This window comes from Sylvia atricapilla, chromosome 2, assembly GCF_009819655.1.
Source record: "Sylvia atricapilla isolate bSylAtr1 chromosome 2, bSylAtr1.pri, whole genome shotgun sequence".
Lineage (NCBI taxonomy): Eukaryota > Metazoa > Chordata > Aves > Passeriformes > Sylviidae > Sylvia > Sylvia atricapilla.
In genome coordinates this window covers 38,320,980-38,344,426 of record NC_089141.1, presented here as the reverse complement: position 1 = coordinate 38,344,426, position 23,447 = coordinate 38,320,980, and the positions used below count along the sequence as shown (strand labels likewise).

Below are 23,447 nucleotides of genomic sequence, written 5' to 3'. Positions count from 1 at the left end.
CTGTTACCTAAACATACACTTCTGATTTGAATCAAGACTTATTTCCCTAAAAAGAGTCAGTGAGTGCCTACACAGTTGTATATGAAGTACTGTATTAAGGACAAATAATAAAACATATTATACCACTGAATACCATCCTAGGGAAGAAAGGCAGTTCAGAGAAGTCATGCAGGATCTTGTAGATAATTTACTTGGATTCAAAAAGATAAAATATTTGGTATTCTGTGGGAAATTTTATTTGTTAAACTAATTAAAACTTACAAATAGTCATTTTATTTGGATATTTAACTGGAGTAAAATCTTCAAACTGCTTAACAGATTGTCCCTGTAGTTGGAATAACCCTAAGAAATTTCATTACTATGCAGAAATAAAGGGTGTTCTTTTCTTATGAAAAACTGGAATGGTAGTAGGCTGAGCTACTCTGCTGTCTGTGTGAGTGATAGCACAAATACAAGAAAGCCTGTGCCAAGAACAAATTGAGCCTTGTGCGATTCAGGGGCCAATAGAAAAACAGAAAAAAATATGATACAGAATAATTTTCTATCCATTTTGCATTTATGTTTTCTTTTACCTTCACAGTCCATAGTTTTCAGCTCAAACAAATGATACAAGCCACATTTAGATGGAACTCAAATTCTTTTGGAAAGCTACAACCATGATTATGAAGAAAGCATATAATATATACCTATGCTACATGTTCATATTCAAAAGCATAACACAACATGTACAAACCAAATCACTTTATAAAACTGAATACAAATTTTCCCTGCAAACTCAATCTTTTTCTTGCTGCTGCTCTGAAGCACCCTCCTTTTTCCTTTGATTTTTTCCATCATAATTAAGCTGAAAAGCTATTAAAATAGGAACTTATAGTGGAAACATTGACAGGTCCTTAAATACAGTAGAGTGAAGAGAAAAACTGTAATAAGAACCTGTCAAAACTGAAAATGAAGGAGTTTGAGAACCAGATGACTATAAAAACATGTCTCTTTCTAAGGTTTTGAATGATGATATTTTTAGGTTTAAGTGCTCTATGTGTTCCCACTAATTACATAGCAAAGTGGGACAGATGAAATATCTAGGCATACAGGATAGCTACTTCTGTGGTTCAAAGATTTCAGCATTCCCTTGAAGGTAAGTAAAAAGCAAGAACACCAGATTTCTCTGTGTCTTTGTATGGTATTCATATTTGGAATTTAATGCCCCCATAAAAGATCTCTTTCTTCTCTTTCTTTTCTCTGACTTCTTTTACAGCTGCTCAATGTTACAGAAACATAAGGGAAAGAAAGCTAAATAAAGCAAGTTTAGTTCAAGGCAACATTTTAGCAGCCTCAATTCACTCCCTCTTGTATTGTTACATGCAGCTTGAACACTTTGTCCCCTCCAGTGTCTTTATTCTAAATTTAGTACCTATAGACAAAAATTCCCATCTAATCAGCACTGTTTAGTGTTCTCCTGTTCTTCACAGGTCAATGGTATGGCTTGCAATTTTGTACCCACGTATCTATGAAGGCAAAATTTCCTCATAAATAACTCTCTGTTTTTTTAATGTCCAGTAACTTCACAAATATCCATATCTCCCTATTTTCAGGAACTACTGATTTTATTTATAATATTAAGGGAATAACTATCAGAGTATTTACTATTGATATCTAGTGCTTTGCTGTTCAATGCACAGTGTCTACAGGCTTCTCTACAGCTGCAAATCAGTCCCAACGACCCCAGGGGAGGCACACAGTAAATGAAGAATATGGCAAACAGAAAGGAACTTTGCAACATGGCAGTACACACTGGGCAGGTTTTGTATGGGGAAGTGACATCTCCATTTTTTTGAGTTTTGGTGGCCAGACAGGTTTGGCACAGATCTGATTGGAAAATTTCATGTGTCAAGGAAGAAGCGTTGATATAAATTCATTATATTTATTACAGACTAGAGCCTCCCAGCTGTTAAAGACACTGATTGACTGGTGCACCCACTCCGAAGGGATAAAGTAAGCAGACCTAGTTAGTCTCAGTGGTGCCCTGTGACAGGACAGAGACAATGGGGACAAACTGAAACACATGCAATTCCATGTAAACATCAATCCCATTTGAACATTAAAAAGGGGTTGTTTGTTTGTTTGGATTTTTGTATGGTGGGTTTTTTTTTTGTTGTTGTTGTTTTGTTTTGTTTTGTAAGGGTGCTTAACTCTAGTAGGAACAGATTTCCCAGACATGTTGCAGTGTTTCCCTCCTTGGAGTTATTCAAAACCTGACTAGACATGACCTTAAGTAATCTGTTGTCTCTGACTCTGGTCTGTTCCTGGGAGTGGACTGGGTGGTATCCAGAGTTCCATGCTGCTCACTGCTGTTCTGTAATTCTTTTATATCATTCAGAAAAAAAGGAAAACTTTTTACCCACTTACATTCAATAAAATTACCACTGTGATTGTGCATTGCAAGAATAAGGATGTTGAAGTTTATGTCCTGGCCAAACTCAACGTATTACATTCAAAATATCTAAAATTCCCTTTGCTGCTTAACATACCAAGTTTTCTCATCTTATATCCAGAAGTCCTTCAAACAGAAGTGGAACACAGAAGCCTAATTGCTCCGTAGGAAAAGTGACTGATTTGAAGTGGCAGGTGGAGTTTTGCTGCCACTTATTTTCTCCACAGAAATGCTTAGTGTATTTAGGTCTTCAGCAAAAGTTAATCTGGGACATAGGTGGATCAATATGAGCAATTACACAGTGGCCACAGAGAGACTGGCACTGTTCTGCTCTTGGTGATCTATGGTAAATCTGACCTTCAGAGACTCTTAAGGTTTTTCTGCACAGCTTGTTCTGTGAGGTGAAGGAGAAAATTTAGACTGTGCCACTGAGCCAAAGCAAAAAATCCATAAACACAGAGCTACATTACCAATGAATACACAGGTATTATGTCACCATTATACTTTGATTTTTTTTTTAAGATGAAATATTAATCTGCACACAAATTACGTTGTAAAACAAACAATGATTAAAAATGTATTATAATTTGAGATGCTTCAAAAGAAAAAAAAACTTAAAGCAAAATAAGGCAGCATAGAATTGAGTCTAGAAACTCCTGCTCCCTCAGTTACCCATTTTTGATTAAGCTGTGCTTTCTTCCTCAGTGACACATATTTTGGTTAAACTATGCTTTTTAAATTATTATTATTATTATTATTATTATTATTATTATTACTTGGTAGTCTTAATAAAGAAGAAAAAATAGGGTCTAAAGGGAACATTTTCACTGCTAGAGTGCTTTCAAATTATTTTATTTTAACTATATTTATTGATATATAATGGAAATAATGAGCTAGAGTAAAAAATTAATATAAGTTTAATGAGGAGACTATTTTAGTTGAATGAGAAAGCACAAAACCATAGGACTTTTCAACCCTTACGACTCCTCAGATGTATCTGTTTAAACATCATCTGTAGTCACCACTACAAGGCAATCTAGACAAGATAAGAAGGTGTCTTTAAGAAAGTGAAGAAAAAGACTACAGCTCATGGAGTAATGGCTCACAAAAACTTATACAGCCATAAATCATTATAAAATACCTAATGCCTGAACACAGGAACCGAAAATAATAATAATAATAATAATAATAGTAATAATAATAATAATAATAGTAATAAAAGTTTGTCCTAAATTTAATCATTGACTTTGTTAGTAGAACTCATGGTTTATATTGACGCAACTGACACCAGATTTTGGTCCATTCTAGTGTGCATTGTAACATTTGTGGTCTACAAAACATCACTCTTGTGATTTTTTTAGTTTGATATGTAAGATAAAAAATGCTTAAGTATATACAGGCTTCTCGATGGCTTTGTGATCTGAATGGGCTGAGTCTTGGTCTTGTTTAGAAGCTGATGCTAATGTAGTAAGTGATGGTTTGGCTACACTTTTTTGGCTACACTTTTATTAAAATATTTCAGAAACTTCACAAAAATATTTTTTTGGTCAATGAACTCTTGCCCAAGTGCCTAATTCTTCCTATTTAGGTTCTAAAGCAAAGTTCCAACCAAACTGTTTACTAAAAATCAGAGCAAGTACTTTTTTTTAGACTTTGACCCCAATGTAATCCCCTTTCCTATAAAACCAAAACTACTTATGAACTAAAAGATTCCAAAGATCTTTACAAGTTCTTATGGATCAAAATATTGTTCAATCCATAAGCAGAGCATACATTATCACAGCTTGCCATAAATGAGACAAAATCATCTACCAGCCTATGAGACAACAGAGTACAGAGACAAGTGGTTAGTAAGGATAGTTTCGAATTTTAATTATTGTGAGGTGATTAATGAAAATATGCAGCTTATATATGTTCTCTACCTACACCACTGAAATTTGTATTGTGTTCAGCTGTATTCTAATTCCAAAACAGAAGAATAAAAATTCTCTTCTTTTAAATGCTAGGTGAATTTTTTTATGAAATTATCTTTGATTGAATGTATTAATGACTCACTGAGACAATGGTATATGAAAGAGACTTGAACTCTGTTCAAATGCTGATCATTGAATGTCTTGTATCAGTAAGCTCCACAGATTATGCCTTTATCTTTGGAAGTTGTAGTCTTCTGCATAGATCTCTAATATCTAATATCTAATAAGATCTTTAATATCATATATTTTATTTAATTTCTTTTGCATCCATTCTTTATCTCTGGTTAATAGAATGAATTGCAAACACTTTGGAAACTTTATTAAATAACTATCTTTCTACAGGAGTAATTTCATCCAATTTAATACATTTTGAGATTGCAAAACTTGGAGCCATGCTTTTTGTCAGCAAATAACTAACGTATAATAACAGACATAACTGAATACCCTAATTTTTTTTATACCTATCTCATTTGGAACTCAAGTGAGAAAACCTGTTACAATATGCAGATGCTTTCCAAGAGGAATCAAATTACTTGGCTACTCAAAATTATTTCTGAGGATCAAGACTGTCATAGCTATACTACGAATATGAAGGTCTTGAGTTGGATAATTTGTTTGAAGGTAAAAGAGACCAAGAAATGAAGCTAGTGAAGGCCTTCCACAATTATGTTCCCAAGTGCATGGCTTTCCAATGAATCGGAAACATCTGAGGCTTTCAGACTGCATTAAATTCCAGGAGCTTGAGTCAAGGTCTGACTGCAGTGAGAACTGTACTCAGCCAGGAGTACCACAGGAACAACCGACCTTCTCTGCAGTTACCTATGGAAATGCTGCCAGAGGTATTTCTGTCAGCTAGATTTTGTTGTATAAAAACTACCTTAGGGGAAAGAGAGTTTGGAAGACATGAAATAGGCAATAGCAGACCCACTGGTCAAGTGAAAATTTTTCTTTGCTGTTAAGGGGAAGATCTCTCTTTTATTGATGTTGCTAAAAGGATCTAATTCCTTTTCTGGGCTCACAGACCTCACAAAACTTAAACACAAAGTGCACTTGACATACACACTTTAGAAGAGGAAAAAAGCTGTGACAGAAAAGAAAAAAAGATTATTATGCTGTTATATCCTTGCCTTCCTTATTACTTAATCAGACTGTTGGTATTTTTTTGCTATTTTTAAAATTAATTATTGTTTTTTAATCTCTAAGGACTTATTAATCCATGCAAACTCATCAGAGGACAGTTCCCAATTGGTTTTTTTTCTGGGATTTTTATCAACAGACAATGAAGAAAGCCCATTTTTAAAGTATACTTACATTTTTGCAATGTCAGTTTATTCCTTTTTAAAATGTTTAACATAGTTAAACAGGAAGGTCCTTCTCAGAGTGCACAAAGCATGGAAACACACATATTCTCTTCCTTGCTTTACACTTCCTTTCACAAAACACAGTAGGCTTCCTCACTTTCTCTTCAAAGACACTCTATTATTTTTTATTTTAAGTACACTGTACAGAGGCGGAACTGAATTCCCTTGAAGCTGATGTTCCTCTCATGCCCACCCCTCTGCGAACACTAGATGCAGGGAAAATACTGTGAACAACACAAGATAAACCTTGAAAAGCTGACTAAAAAATTAAATTGAATGCAACCCTCTTCTTTCAGATATCTGAAATAGTTCAACCAGCTTTTCATTTTCTATGTTTCACCATTTCCTGTTCCAGCCTCTGTCAAAACAAGGAAGTATCAAAAGCTACAAATACCAAAAAAGTGAAACTCCATATCTATTTTCAAAAGATTTTAACTTCAGTTAGGCTATGCTTGGACAGACCTGAAGTAATTACCAAAATGCTTTACTGGTCTTGGATTAAAATATGATTTACACGTGGTGATCAGAGAAACCATAGTGAGTTTTGTAGAGATGAGAGGAAAAGGTCATGTAGTGATAAGTATCAACTGTGTAGGTAGAACATAGAGAAGTCAGTGTCAAAATATTTTATATTTTCTGCTCCTTTGTAATATGAATCTGTCATACTGTCAATACAAATGATACAACTCACTCCTTTTAGTAAAATGCTGTATATAATGCTGTTTTGTTCTCTCCCCCTCAACAAAATAATTCAATATGGTACAAGAAGTTACCCATTTTTCCTTCTCAGAACAAAACACAAGTCTTGAGATGAAAATACAGTGCACTTCAACAAAATAGCTTTTGCAGTTAATGAGGACAGATGCACTCTATTGCTTCCCTCAGTGCTGCAAACATTCAACAAAAGAGGGGCTTTCTTTTATCTTTCTGATTAATACTACACAAGTCATTTTAAATGGTTCATTCACATACCACATTACCAGAAAGAGGAAAAGATTGCTCTTTGTACTTAAAGACCGTGTGCAGAGTGGCAAAACTATTCTAGTGTACAGATAAGTAATCTTGTAAAGTGCAATTATATCTGGCATTTTACCTTCAGTGCTTAAACTACTTTTATCATACAAAGCTGGACAGAACTTATTCAATCAAGTACAATGTGTTAAATGGATGTGCTGCTGAGTACAGACATTACCAGTATAATTAAATCTTATAATGAAATTATATTTTCCTTCCCTGAGTAATTTTAAAGATATTCTCACATAGACTTTCATTGTGAACAAGCTGTAAATCTGCCTTATTAAAATTATTTCAAATGAATAAGCACATTTTATATGTTCCTGAATACTTCAGCCTCTCTGCTTTTGATACTCACATACACTAAATTTGTAGTACTTCTACAGAATAATTGAAAGGTTTTTGAAATTAATAACAGATAGAGACAAAGCAGCAACACCTTCTCATGTCTCTGCATTTCTGAATGATGCTAAGTTTTTTCATTTCAATATTGTGGAAACTATGAAGTTACTACTGTCAAACAAATCATCTTGACAAAATAATTATGCCATACCCAAGCTAATGTTCAGCATGCTCTTGTCACTTGCTGCATTTTCATATCATTTCACAGAATCCAACATGCAAACACAATATTTAGTTTACCGAACAGACTCCTGACCTCTTATTCTCCCTTAACACTTTGTCTCCTTTCTTCCAAGTGATGGTTGGCTTTGGAGAGGCTTGTGGCTTGCACTCAATGACAACTTCTTGGCCCTTGGTAACAATTATTGTTTTCCTCATTTGATTGAGTGGGAAGGTGGGAGCTGAAGCTGTTAAAAAACAAGTTCGTTAACTCCACAGAAAACAATCAGAGAACAATCAGAGCCTTCTGTTTCAATATGTTCTAATAGAAGATGAGAAAAATGGATTTGTGAATAGAATCTCTATTTTTCTCTTCGAAATAATTATGTCAAAATCAAAATTTTACAAAACATCTGAAATCAGCAGCCAGGATTATATGGTAGGTTTATAACATAATCCAGGTACAGATTACTGAGAAATCTTTCACATCAGCAGATTAGAGTAAAACTACTTGTGAAATCAAACAACTTCAGTAATTAAATAATACGAATGTTTTAGCTACACTTTTCCCATCCCTTTTTTTATCGAAAACTTGTTAGAGGTAAATGGTTCAAAATAAAATGAAGTTTTAATTCCACAACTATCCAAAATGCACTCTCTAGAGTTAATGCATACAACAAATATTACTGTTAGAAAAATTTTATTGCTTTCACTTCTTCTATTTGTCAGAATATTGGGAATTTAATAGGGGAAATTCTTAATAAAAGAGATTTAGCCATGTCTTGTTCTCAGTATTTAATTTTTTAAGAAATCTCATTATTTACAAACAAACATAAGCTAATAAATCCATTACAAAATGACACTAATTACTGTAATTTCACACCAGGAAAGGACATAAGTTCTCAATTAATCACATTTGAGTGTTTTTCTTGAACTACTTTTGCAAAGCCAAAGGCCCTTATCTCTTCTACACCAACTAGGACATTACACTTCATTGCCTCAAATATGTAGGAATTTCCTACCATTATTTCAGTTAATCCTCATACTAGAGATATTTATATGGACAATTTATTCTGTTCTTTTCCCTTTGGTAAGGCAGCAAATTAAACACAACTGCTTCTTTAATACAATATTATGGTTAAAATTTAACAGGGGTACAATCTTAAAAGTGAGAAATGAAAAGCTAATTTTACTGCAGCAATATACGTGGTCTATTTCTGATATTAAGAAACATCCAAGAAAGTGTGCAACTACCTGACATACTAGGTATGCCTATTTTATAAGAGATACAAAAAACCAAAGCAAAACAAAACAAAAAAACCAAAACCAAACCAAAACAAAAACAAACAAACAAAAACAAAAAACCAAACCAAACCAACCAACCAAACAACCAAACAAACAACAACAACAACAACAACAACAAAAAAAAAAAAGAAAAAAAAAAGAAAAAAAATGCTGTAACCAATAGGTTTGCTGAGTGAATCACAAATGACCAAAAAAAAAGTGATGAAGCGAGAAGAATCTCTGGTCTTGACTCTAAACTTTATGCATATCAAGAAACGATTTTAAGACTTATAAGTGAAATTCCAATGCTGGCCAGCTAGGAAACAGCTGAAATGTACTAGAAAGGTAATTTGCCAAAAGAGCCAAATGTTAGCTAAATACAGTATATTTCTGCAATTATAGCTTTGTTATTCATTTGACTGGGAGTTTATAGGAATGGTTCTCATGTGCAGGTCTAATCTCTGATATGGCCATTAAATGACTTTGGTGGACACTTTTCTTCCTGCTACATTGTACCCTAATAAAAATCATAGGAGTCTTACTTGTCTGTCTCACTTAATCCTCTGGAAGGGCACTTACCACTATTGTTCTACTGCATGTTGCTACAGCTCACTTGAAGGAAAATTAGTGTTTAAAAGTTCTTAAAAGTTTTTATTCATTGACTGCCTGCTTCAGCTTTTGGATTATGACATTTTTTATCATATTTCCAGGTAATGCTATATAATGTATTTGTTTTTCTCTGGAGGATATTCACCCAAGTATGTTTTTTATATTACTCAATCAGTTTTGGTGATTCCATAAGAAGTTTTTTGAAATTAAAATCATGCATAATTACCTTTTAATAATGGCCAAAGTAGAAGTAGTAAGTTAATTTTAAAAGAGATTAAAATACATTTACTTCCTTTAAATTTCATCTCCTGCACATACGTTTGAGGAAGTAAAAAATATTTTTCCATTTATTTAAAGTAAAATAGCCTTACAATAGAAATATTCACAAAATGTTACTGAGTCAGTTATGTATGAATGAAAGGTTTTGGTTGACAGAAGGCCTTATGCTCTCTGGAGCAACAAAGGACTCCCCCACACACAAGTAGCAAGAATAAAAAGAAACTACTTTTATCTGCTCGGCTGTTTGGACTGACAGAAGCTGTTCATTGTCACAGCAGTCCAAGAAAAAAAAAAATTCTCAAAAGAAGAAAAAGGAACAATTTATTCTTTTCCAATACTCACCTAAAATCTTCAGCTCGGCACTGGCATAAATCGTGCCATACTTATTTTCTGCTAAGCACTGATACATTCCAGCATCTGAAACATTCACACTGTGGATCATCAGAACACCATTAATCATCTCAATCCTGCTCTGTAATAGAATTAAAAAAAAAATCTATAAAAGCAAATAGGCACTGGAAAATTGCTGTACTATTAACTTAAGGTGAGGCAACAAAAAAAGACTTAAAACTGAGCAACAACTTTTCTTCAGCTTACCTTTTTCTTGTTATACAAGAAATTACAAGAATAAAAAGTCAAGGAATATTTGACAGTAAACATTTTCAGAATAAATTCACTATATTCAAAACAATTCTTTTTTCTGTTTTCCTGTTTGATTGCTGTTACCCTCACACAATTTTTTAAAAGCAACTCATCCTGGGAACTTTAAGTAGGCAAGAAATCATTTGTCAGTGTAATACATCTGATGATCTTCAAATATGTAATAAATGTTTGGTCTCAGTCATGGTGCTATTTTTGTAAAAGCAGATATGAAAGATTGCTTGCATAAGTAAGTATCAAAGGATCTAATTTCTTTCATTATTAGTACAAATTTCTTATTTGAAAAGCCCACTAGTAGAAAATAATTACAACTGGAAGAGAAGGGACATCAATAGCAGTATATGGAAGTGAGTATCTCATGAAGCTATAATATGAATAATTTGAACTTCTATAAAACAACTCTAAGTTTCATTATAACAGTTGCTGTAAGTTAAAATTGATAAGGCATAAATTGCTTGGGAATGCAGAGGAGATGATGATAAAAAATTCAGTTTGTTGTAAGCTCAAAGTAAAATTTATTTTGAAATTTCAGAGCCTGGAGAAACTAATGGTTTGGAAAATCAGAGAACCAAAAAGCAGAGATATTTAAATTGCTTCAATTTCAGCACTAATAGCTCCATCTAAAAAAGCAGAAATGAATAGAGTAACCTTATTTTCACTGCCTCACAGCTTCAAAAGTAAACTGTTTTTATGTTTCCTTTCTGGTTTGCATAATTGGTTGATGTTCACAGAGAGATAGAAGGGACATTTGCTGAAAAGGAAGACATTACATCTTTTATATTAATAAATCCATTGTGTGAGTTCATTTGCAAATATAGACATTTTCTCCCAGAATCAAACAGCTTTATCTTAATCTGAAGAAATAGATAAAATAAATTTACAAAATTTTCTTTACTCCAAATAATTTGAGATTATAAAATGGAAAGGCATTAGGCAAAGCCCCCATATGGTGTGGGATGATGCTTTGATGATTCAGTGAGAGAAAGAGGAAAAAAAATGAGATAAAAGACAGACCATGCAGTCAGTGGTCTTTTAAAAGAAAAAGAGAATTTTATTTATGTCTAATTCTAAAATATAGCAGGTGATTATATTAAAACACTTTACATTCTAGAAGTCTTACAATGAACAATTTTAATATCTCCATGATACTTTCAGAGAACAAATTGAATTGAAAATGTGATGGTCGTCATACTTTTTGCCTTAACCAAACAGTAATTTCTGGAGGACTTTTCAGTACTTTCTTTAAATAATTTTCTCTGAATGGAAGGAGAAGCATCCCACATGCAGGTGGCTCCCTGTCTAGTGTACCTGTGGCCAGAGAGGAACTCCATTTCTCAGCCAGCGATACGTGGGCCTTGGCTTTCCACTGGCTTTGCATTCCCATCGGAGCTGATCTCCACTGTCCAGCTGTGTATCATTAAGTTTCTCCACCCAGTGGGGGTAAGCTGCAGGAAAAAATTGCCTTGTTACAGTCAAAGATTATAAAGTGGTAAGTCTCTAGCTGATGTGCGAAGACCTAATCAATTAAAAGCCTAAATTAATGGCCTTTACAAGACTTACCTTGCTCCCAGAACAAAGTGCACTAAAAGAAAAAGGCCCAAATCAAAATAGACAGTAATAAAATGAACAAACTCTTAACTTTAAAGGAAGTGCTGTAATGGTACCAGGTAGTGAGCAGTAACATGACCAAGAATAGAAACCTGCTTGATTTAATAAAGTCCAATGGATTAAATTGCAGTACTATATAATATTGGGTTCATTATTCCTGAATTTAAGAGAAACGTTTGATAATCACAATTGAACATTTAATAATTTAAAAGACCTAAGATATTTGAATTATGTTAAAGAGGTCAATTGTCATAGGCTGTGTTTCATGTAGTTTTCTCGGTTTACAAGGAAATCTTTATTTATTTAGTGGGAGAATGACTGGGAATTTGGTAAGGTATTTGAACATATTTTTTGTTAAAGTGTGTTTTGTTAAACTTAATTCCTATTTCAAGAGAGAAAATGCTTTTAACATTTTTAAGTACAGAACCCATGGGATTTTCAGCATTCATCAGGAACATAAATTACACAGTAAATCACTCTTAAAATAGTCATTTTTTAAAGGCAGGGCAGTTGATAGCTGTATATGTGAAAGTTATACCTAACTTTCAAGAAATAATCCATCAAAAAATGTTGGAGTCCAGAGCACGAGGAAAACTCCTTGACACTCAAAATACAAGAAAAAAAAAAACAGGGATTTTTTTTTCTGAGAAATATAATTTTAATGTAGCAGTTAATCAGATAGCTATTTGTAGGATCTTATAATTTTGAAAACAGTATATGACTCAGTGAGCATTGATATGCAGAAATAAAAATGCATGCTTAAAAGCCAGCTTTTGAGCTTTCATACTGTAGCCATATCCTGTGTATAACACAGAGAGTGATGGATGACAGCAATTAACTTAAGGATATCAAATGCTGATTTGGGATTTTTTTTTTTGTTTGTTTTTTTGTTGTTGTTTTTCCAAATCACAGAAAATAAGTAGTTAAAGGCATTGCTAAAGGGATGTAAAATTCTGCATGATATGAATAGAAGTCCAGATCTGTCATAACAAGGTCTCTGCTTCAAATGACAAATAATTGATAATGTACTTAAACATGGGGAATTGAGTTTAAAAATAAATCTTTGAATCTAGCTGGCATTTGACAGGTCATCAATCAAAGACGTGTGAAAATATGAAAAGGCATGACAGGTGACTAACTGCTTCTAGCTTACATCTTGTGCATGGATGATAAAGAACGTGAACAAGGTGCCTATCATTCCTGAGCAGGGAATAGTCTGCTCCAGAGTCCCAGACCAGACATTTGTCAGAAGCTGGAAACATATTAGAAAAAGAATCACTCATTTCCTTTCTGGTAGAGGAAAACAAAGAAATTGACCCAGCCCCACTCTCAAACCCAAGGCAATAAAACTTTGCTTCCTTATTCTTTCTTCTTCTTCTCCCTTATTACAAAGGCAAATCATGAAATTCTCTATATGTGCTCGGTTGTGCTGAATTTCTTCTTTTTGGTGTTAGAACAAAGGGTCTCACAAAAATCAGCAGAAAGAAATGGGTTTTAGGAGTCCCTGCTAATTTCTTCTCTGTTGTCCTAAAATATAATTCAAGTGCATTGTATAGTTGTCGTTCTCATTATTTGTGCTTCAATATGCACAAAGGAAGCATGCTGAGAACAAATTGTTTCCTTTGAAAATAACTACATTAATATGATTCTGGAAGATGAGACAGTTAAATGTGTAGCAAAAAAGTCATAAAAGACAGCCAGTGGTACCATAAAATCATGCAAATCATTTCAAAGAGGAACTAAACTGTTCCTATTTATATTTACTTATTTTCATTATTTTGCTGTTCTGTAAATTTTGCTATTTGACCCAAAACATATATAGTCTCACATTTCTATGTTGAATTTGAGCTCATCATGAACCAAAGTGTCCAGAAAAAGACTATGCACATTTTTACATTGAAATAAATCTTCCCCAAGCCTGGCTGAAGACTTGTCCTCTTCAGAACTGCAGCTCCCTACCCTTTGTCTGTGGCTGTCTTGCTGACACAATTGTGACACAGGTTTTCTTCTGAAACTACAAACTCGCAAACCACCCTCATATGACTGACTGGTCAGAACAACCTTTTTCCATTAATTGAGGTATTTCTACTCTAAATTTTCTCCTCATAGCCTAAATGGCCTTTGGAGTCACATTTTTCAAGCTGTTGAACTTGCCATCAGTGAAGACAAGATTCCCACCCCTTTGAAAATAAAGTAGCAAAGCAATAGGTAGATGTAGCTGGAACAGAGCTAAAAGCATGACTGAGAGAAATACTGTTCATCACTTTTCGGCTTCTATTTCTCTCCACGTACTCCTTGCTTTATCACAGACGATTCCCTCTCTGCTCATTAGCAAGGGTCACTCCCCATGAAATCATAACCCTTGCTCTGAAATCCTACCAGTACTTCTAAAGTGGAAGCATTTAACTAGATCTACAACCTCTGACTCAGTGTACCATTTTTGGGCCTTTTTTTTAAACAAAAGTATCTTAACATCACCCTGATATATATGTATGCAAAGAAAACTTCATTCCATAATCACACTTTATTTTAATTAGAAAATTAAACCAGATTTCAAAAGTAACAAGTCTTTTTTTTTTATATAAATACAACAATCCTCTTGGAAAAAACCATGGTGTCTGTGTGTTTTTTTAATCTGTCCATTGAAGAGTTTTGGGGTGACTGTGAGAAGAGAAGGATGCATTTTAGTGTTCAGTAGTCTTTGTGAGTGTTGTGCCAGAGCTCTAGTGTTTCTGAAATTTTTAAATCACCACCCAACCCATGATTTATTTTATGCTGCATTTCTGCACCTGTTTATTCAAGGATGTCAAAATGTTTTACAAACATAAATTGGCAATAAATCTGCAAGCTTACAGGCCAGTTTTTAAATCCTCTATGCAAAATGAAATTAAGGTGCAGAAAATTTAGGTTATTTCTCAAGATTTTTAGAAGCTGAGAGAAAATAAGGACAAAATTTTGCATAGACAAATGACTTAAAATAATGTCCTAGAAAGTGAATGAATAGAGTTTGGAGTGAAAAAATAAATATTTTCTTGTAGATGAGATTAATTGGGAAGAGTAAAGTAAGAGAAGCATATTGAGAAAGAAAAGTAAGAAAGTCAAGATAGAAAATATAAAACTAATGTACAATTTTGGCTACAAAATGTCTTCTCTTTCCAGTTTTACTGTGTGGGACTAACCTGCAGTGACTGGACTGTTTTTCCCATGCAGTTTTTATAAGGAAATAATTAAAATAGATTTTAAATTCAGTATGGTCAGTTACACTGCATTACAGAATATTCCTGCTGTCAGATGCTTGTTCCACTCTTGTGTTATGGCAAGCCTTCCCTCCAGCTGCCAGGAAGGCACTGTTGTGTGCAGGATGAGGGAACTGATACAGCCAAAAGGAAAACTGCCAAAAATATGTTTTTATAATCACATCACCACCCCCTGCTGATCCTGGCAGTACTGAGTAGGTAACATAGAAAAAACCCCAAAAAGTTAAGAGTGAGAGAGGAGTGAGAAGTTTCACATACCAAATGCTTACCATTGGGAAAATGCTGCTAGCCAGAATTTGAGGAGAAACAAAAAGGTTAATGGCAAATTTATCCACTCACTTTTTAAATTTTGTGCTCTCTTCTGTGAATCAACTTGAGCTTGAATAAAATTTCATGGAAACTTACAGGATGAGCAGATCATTTGGGGGAAACTCACACCTCTCAAAATAGGTTGCAATGCATAAGAGGCATTTTAAAAAACTATGTTTTTAATGCCTACAGCTGAATTTGCACTAAGTGCTGAGACTACAATAATCTGAGGTTGTCAGCATCTGAAACCTTGCTTTCTGAGCAACATCCAAATTGTCAGCTGCATCAGGCAGTCTTGGTGTATCTGGATTGCAGCAGCAGGTAAGAAGCAAAGAATCACTAGTTTGTGATTAAATGTGACTAGACAGGCAGACTGGGTGTCCTGGGCTTTCTCCAAAATACTCTGTGGTGACCCAGATCAGATGCAACTGACAGGATGAAGAAGATTCAAACAGACAGCGAGTGAGTTCCTACAGAGATATGCAAATTGTGAGACCGCAGTATGACACAGCTGGTCCTACAGACTGCTCTGAAATTTTACAAGAAACCCCTGGTAAGGAATGACGGCCTACATCTGAATTTCTGAGCCAAAGTAATCGTTGTCACCTGGAGGAATAAGATGTCAGTGAAAAGACAATGAGCTTACAGGTAAATAATTCATGTTGACTGTTATTATAAACAAAAGGTACAGCACAAAAGGCCATTTCAGATAACGACCCCAAATCCTGCAACATCAGCTATCAGCTAAGGAAGCTGAGAGTTTTGTGAAGTAATGTTTGGTTAAATGCTGTGTAGAAACCTTCTCATACAAACCCTCTTACATCTCTGGAAAGAGCAGCCAAGGTTTGTGGGCCAGTGAGACTCTAATGCTGTCTTCATGAGCATTGAAAGCCGAGAGTGGCTCCACGGGGAGTGTTTTATCTTGAGGCCAAGGAAAGGCACGTGTGGGAGGGCTAGTAAAGTCTGTGCTTCTCGTCCAGCTGTATTGGAGGTCACTGCTGGTACTGTCCATCTGACCTGTCCATCTCTGTAACCTGTTCTGACCCTGCTGCCTGCTGATGCAGATAGGTGAGACTGAATGTACTAGTCTCACATATCTGTTAAAAGATGAATGAGAAGATATGAAGGCAACTCTCTTTCGGAATTGCTAAAGAAGTTGTTCTAATACTATTGCAAAAAACATCAATGAACTAAATTTGTGCTCTATCCTCTTAAGGGACAGACTCTAAAAATATAATTTAGACAATGGTAAAGAATGAAAAATTCATATTTCTATCTAAACAGAATAGGACGAAACTAACATTGTAAATATTTTCCATGGATTTGAGTACCACCTTTAATTCTGCTCAAAGCAAAAGGCTAATGAGAGATGAAGAGTTGTGTAGAACACTATATCATATTGCTGTCATTTTATGCCACTGATCTGCATGGTGCTCTTGAAAAAATAATTTCATTTTATAGCATCTTAGCTTCTCTCTTGAAGAGCACCTTTTATATTATTTTAACACTGAAAGAGGGAAGCAAAGATAATAATAACCCCTTTTTATACCACATTGGCATCTAGTAGTTTCACAGCACTAGAAAACAGGTAAGAAGTGTATGAGCTGTGATACATCTTTTAACTCAAATTAAATTTTCTGAATTTCTAACATTTTAAGAAACATTGTAGAAAAAGACCAGCTGCTAAATTCCCTTGGCCCTCAGGTGCCTTTCAGGAGCTGCTATACTTTCATGGAAGTAATTTGTAGTAAGAGTTTGAGAAATATCAGTGGGGTATTGTCATACTGGAGGCATAGAGTGGGTGCTGGGCTTTGACTGCTGTTTTCAGGAAAAGTCTTAGAAAACCTTTGCTGCAAGTGCAAGATGGCAAACCTGAAACTGAATGCACAGACTTTTATCTTAAATGTCACATTTTTCCAGCAAATACAAGAAAAATTGAAGACAAAAACCTGCCATGGGCTCTAGGTGCATGAGAATGAAAATCAAGGAAAGAATCATGATCCAGCAATATGCTGATACTCACTAAAATCAACTGAGTTAAGATAAAGACACTGGAAAGCCAGAGGAGACAGAAAAATTGATTATGGACCTGAAAATATTGATATATGTGGAAAATAAACTAAATGCACTATGCCAGTCTATAGTTATATGATGTAAGTGTGTAACAAAGAGAGAGACCTCCATATAGTTAGTAGTGGGCAGAAGGCATTAGGAGTCATGGGCTGAAATCAGGAAAAGAAAAAGAAAATTAAGAGGAGAAACTTCCTCTTAGACATATCCATTAACTTGAGGATCTATCTAAACTGCATCATTTGGAATTCCACTGGCTGGGATATTTGAAGACAGAAAACAATTCAGTTTGAAAGATCTGTTCCATAACCCCTCCACAGTAGACTTTTTCAGCTAAATATTTAAGGTTGTAACATTCAGGGAATGATAGAAGGTAGTGTGGCTTAATCTGATTAAAAGTAGTGGGACTCAAGCTTACATGTGATATATGCCAAACTCTGACTTGTAAGCATTCATGGTATGTATTACACAGGCATTTGTTTCTAGACTCTAGAATGCAGCAACCGTCTAATATAGAATTCATGGGATTTGTTAAATGTTTTTATTTTCAGGGTTCCTTTTCTGTTTTCAATCTGATGCATGACTCAATTCTTACTTTTATGGTTACTCTAAAATGTTTTTTGAGTCTTAGGAAATGTTAAAAATCATAACTTTCTGAAATTATGAATACTTAGATTGAGAATTTCCTGGAAAAAAACAAATCCTTCTTCAGCTCTCATTCCAGTACAATGAATGTGACAAAGATAATCACGCAAGTATGGCACAGGTAAAATGTAAATAAAAGTGTGATAATAATCCTGAAATGTCTCCACCATTGTTTTCTGACAGATATTTCACATTTAGGTTGCATGTCATTGTTATATCAAACTAAAAGAAATAGACTTTTAAAATTATAGCTATACTCTTTAATTAAAACAAAACCCAAACAAATCCCATATGCAATTGTATTTAAGTAAATTCTTTGAAGGAGTCAACATTATTTATGTTCCAGACTTTAATGCAATACTAAGGAATAAAAAATATACCTTAATTCAAAACTATTTTTGGTGTATGGTGTATACTCTGTATACCAAGGTATCCTGTTTCTACTGAACATTGGAATGCTTCACGGGTTCCAAAAGCTATAAGTGTGGACAAAGGACTTCAGGACAATAGTGTGTGCAGTTACACTTACTGTATACTTGTAGCTGTCCTCTGAAGACATTTCTTCCACGAGAGTTTTCAGCCTTACATTCATACATTCCTGAGTCCTCTAGCTGCACATTAGGTATTTCAAGCACAGCTTGGGATTTTCTCAGGCGGGCTTTACTTGGATTATGACCATTAACTTTCCTCCAAGAGATTGTTGGAACAGGGCTGAAATATTTAGTAAAATTAATGTTAAAACTCTTCTACTATTGAGAATAGATTCTGTTATCTGGTAGCTGAAACTTAATAATCTAAGTACCAATAAAACATAATCACAATTAAGGTTCTTATAATGGTTAGTATAGTTCGCTTTCTATAGGGAATGCTTAAAAATTGGATTACTACATAGAATGTGTCTCTTTCATCCACGAAGGAGGCTGTTTTTATTGAGATCAAATAAATCACTTGACATCACTCTCTCTAGAGTTTCTTTAGCTCTCTGTGCTTTACTCCTGAATGCTGCCACTTGATAGGTCAAACAAAAATTACAACTTCAAAACTTGGATGAATTTAACAAATTCCAAAATATCCCAATTTTCCTGCAATGAAACTGCAGTTCAGGTCAATCAGTGAAAACATCTGTCTAGATTCCCAAGGCATCAAGGGAATTTCAATACCCCTCTTTCTTGGGTAAATTTAAGCGACAAATAATATGGAGATATTTTTCTTACAATATTCTACAAGTTGCAAAACTGGTTGTGTGAGAAGATGTATTAATGACACTTCTGTTTCTGTCTCACAGCATTACAGTCTTGCTTGTTGCAGCAGAAGGGTTTTCACTGCAGCTTGCTGTTCCACAGAGGTCTGTGAGGACCCTGGGTCATTTACATTCACACTCGGGAAGAAATACAATAAATAGTGTTTGCTTGCATAAAATTTTATTTTTCACTCAAAAACTCCTCCACCATTGTGCACCGAGCGAGCCTTATGGTACAGGCATACATTTTTCTAAATATGGCAGGTATTTAGGAGGGGAAAAAAAAGAGAAGTTTTTAAAAAATTTGATTGTGACCTGAAAACCAGAGAGCTTCAGGTACTCCACAAGCAGCTTGGAGGACACCATTTCAGAAAATGGAACTTATTTTGAAAAACATATTTTGTATTTATTTCAAGTTTAAACTTAGATATATACACAGGACTTTGTGGCAGTTTAGATGAGGAAAAGCACTTCATAATAGTTCAAGTTGAAATAAATTTAATTTAAATTCAAAATTGCTATGATTTGTTATCATGGTTTTCAACTTTCACTTGCTATAAATGTATGAAATTGCATAAAGAATATTACCTTTCTCTCTACATTTCAGGGTATCCAGTTTGAGACACAAAATACAAGTATGTGACAAACAAGTTCTTGTTACTCTTCAATCAGTTAGAGTTAGGCTATGAGTTACTGCAGTTGTACTCAAACTTGTGGACAAGATGTTCTGAATTCTAATACTTTGTAGAGATTAAGACAATTCCCAAATTTGTAATTGATAATCAGATTGGTCTCATTTTAACTCCTGAGTGCCACATATCACTGAATTTCATTGAGCCTATTAACACCATTATCTTACAAAAGCAACGTATAGTCCCATGTAGAATTCATTTTAATATACCAGAAATAGGAAAAAATTATCTCCCTTATCAGTTTGCTGCTGATTAATTAACCTGGCAAAGTGAACTTTATTGTGCGTGTGTATGTATTAATCTCTGAGACGTGGACCCCACAATATCTTGCTATTCTGGCAAAATGATCTCTTATCACTGTCCTCCACAGAAAAAACACATGTAGGAACATTTTTTGTTTGTCCTTGCTAAAAAAACAGGTAATTTTCTTTTCTTTCCAGCACTCCAATTATGTATATATTTTTCTTTTTATAGACCTTGGTGGATCATGTGATGGGTGTGGATCACAGGATCTTTTTTTTCCCTCTCTATCACCATAAGGAGCATTGTAGCTTTCTCATTTTGAATTTTTAAATTATTTTTTTGATGACTAATTTCAAATGTTGGTATCCTGTGTGTTTGGTTTGAGGCCTCTTCTGCAGTGTGTATGGTTCTAATTTATAAAGTTTGTTTCCTATTAGAAGTTATTTTACATACTTTTCAGTTAGACTTTCATAATTGAAAGAATTTCATTACATCCCTAAATTACATGTTTATTTTGGGAAATGTCTGAATTTTAAAATGGATCTGAGCACCTAGTATTTCAAGAATATTTTAAATAGGAATGCATAGATTATTGTTTCTATACTCAGTTGGCTCAGATTGATGTGGTATTTTAAAATATTTTATCTACTGCTGTAATTTCAATCACTCTTCCCATGATTTCTTTTTACCATGCATCACTGTTCTGAGCTGTGCCTTCAAATCCACAGGTTCACATCATAATATATCTTGAACACCTATGCATGCCTATTGAGGTTGAAAAAAATCCTTTATTTTCTTATGTTTTTCTGTCTTGCAATTGTGTTTAATTATTATAGCATAATTATGAGGGTTAACATGTTGAGCACTATAATGAAATCCTCTCTGTCAGATGCTTTCCAGGAATGCCTATCAACCATTGACATCTACCTTTAGAATGTCCCATATAAATATGTTCAGAATTTTATGAGACACAATGACCACTTTTCCTTTCATGTGGTTTTTAAAAGAGATTTAGCACTCATGAAATAAAGCAGCCATGGTGATTTAAAAATTAAAAACGAATAGAAGCAGATGGTGATGAGCTTGAAGCCAGCGTGCAGCACCAAGTCCAGGTCTGCAAGTCACTTCAACAGATGCCCATGATTGTGCTAGAAGCATCTATTGCAGATAGGAGTGTCACATATTAACGTGCTTTACCACCACTATTAGCTTGTTCTTTATGGCACAGAGCAAGGACAATCCCTGCTTGGCTGCATATCTAGCTCCACAGCATTTTCTTCACAATTTAATTATGGCATGTTAGAGCATCTCAAGCATTTAAAATAGTGCCATGTATAAAGATGATTCATTTTCTATTATGGCTCATTATTTGCAATGAATTATACTCCAGAGCTTCTCTTTACTGGTTGATCAGATACTAAACTGATGTGTCAATCTTGACACTTAACAATTCAACAGCCAAATTTAGATAAAGTAGCTGTCCAATGCCCTAAGTTAGATGATATAACTGACATTTTTTGTGATCTAAGTTTTTTAGTTTCTCAAATTTGAGTTAATCATGAACTAATTTGTCACCTGATTAATATGTAATCAAACGAGACCAGATGGACCACAACAGGCAAAGGTTTTGGTTTTGACAAGCAGTGAGGAAAGTGGAAAAGTTATTCCACAACTTTTGGGTTTGCCTTTATGAGTTAGGTAATGGTGTTTACTCTTGATGAAATCACAACAGCACATGTAAAAATTTAACACAAAAGAGATGAACATCTCCTCCTATGTATTCAGTGTTGTCCTCATTGCAAAACTCCATATTATTTCTGCCATCATATTATTGTAAATGTCATTTATAATGGGGGATTGAGGAGGTATTGGGTCATCATGCCTGTGAAAAAATGATAACAAGCACTGTTTTTCCCATCAGCCACCCAGTCACCATTTTTTTCTAGATTCTGTATTACACCCTACCTCAGCATGTGGCTGGGGGCATTCTGAAGTGGACATTCTTCTAAAAAGCATTAAAGACATAACAGGTAAATTATCACCAGCATGTGACTTGATCAAGGCTGTTGAGAAGAGAATCTGAAACAACTTGGAAAGCAAAAGACGTATAGGATATCTGCTGTCTTACTATAGGGGATAATACCTGAAGAATCCATGATGTTAAGTAAGAAACAATGTTCTGAAGCATAAAATTTATTTGAAAAGATGACACATATTTTAAAGTGCTCCTACAGATCTTCAGGGCCACAATACTGCAGTAGAACTGTGTTTATTTGCTTTGTCTTAAAGCTGTTTTATACCTGGACTTTTGTGTCATTTTTCTCTGTTGCAAACTTTGTCCACGCAGATTTCCTGTAGCTAATACATTGATCTAGGATGTCCTGACTCTGCTGTACAGATACAGCCAGTGCGTGTGTATAGATCCAGAAGATCTGGAGGGCTAGTTACAATGAGTCCAAAAATCCCCCAAATCATGAAATGCCATCAATGATGATGTAAATGTAAACACAAATCCAGCATGCCTGAAGAGTGCAAGATGGCTTTGAACCTGCTGATCAGACACAGAGTTTGAAGACAATAAGTGTGATGATTTCCAGAAATCTTTGTTTTAGGCTCTTCTGCCATAGTACCATATACATTTAGTTCTTTGTGGGAAATCCTGAAGACAAACATAACAGTGGTAACTGGTGACCTACTCTTGAGAAATGCTAATTTTTTTTTTTCCTTCTGATCCTCTCAGACACTGACACAGAGAGAAAGTCTACACGTATGCTTCCGGATACTAAGTTTTGAATGCAAATAAAAAAAGCTCTTCCATCTTTAAACCTACAGCAAAGCTGTGTGAGTTATTGAACACAGTTTTTAGTAACATTTATATATTTTCTTTGATGGTTCTCAGAGAGAAAGGGAAGGGGTTGGTAATATTGCTTCTTCAAGAATGATGTTCTACTGATGAGGACTTTCAGTTTGGTAGGGTTTTTTTTTCCCATTCCCATTATACCATATGGCAAAAGCAAACAAATCTAGTTTTTTAGATTTAGAGTGAGGCAGAACGAGGCACGGGAGTGCTATGTGAGATTTACTAAAGAATCTTCATTGCATTGCTATGAATGATTGCAATATTTGTGACAGTATTATAAAGTCTATTCAAGAACAAGTCCACATAAAAAAGAAAGAAAGAAATCCAGCCTGAAAACCAGGAACAAAATCC

The 23,447-nt window shown here is 34.5% G+C and overlaps 1 protein-coding gene across 1 annotated transcript in view; it reads right to left on the bottom strand.

The window, feature by feature from the left end:
• CNTN5 (contactin 5) overlaps positions 1 to 23,447 on the bottom strand; it is a 605,619-nt gene that overhangs the window by 115,929 nt on the left and 466,243 nt on the right. Inside the window, exons 10-13 of the mRNA XM_066312958.1 lie at positions 18,591 to 18,772; positions 11,481 to 11,617; positions 9,855 to 9,984; positions 7,438 to 7,588 (exon numbers count right to left, since the gene is read on the bottom strand). Of these exons, the coding sequence (XP_066169055.1) occupies positions 7,438 to 7,588; positions 9,855 to 9,984; positions 11,481 to 11,617; positions 18,591 to 18,772 (600 nt within the window). The remainder of the gene's footprint in view (positions 1 to 7,437; positions 7,589 to 9,854; positions 9,985 to 11,480; positions 11,618 to 18,590; positions 18,773 to 23,447) is intronic.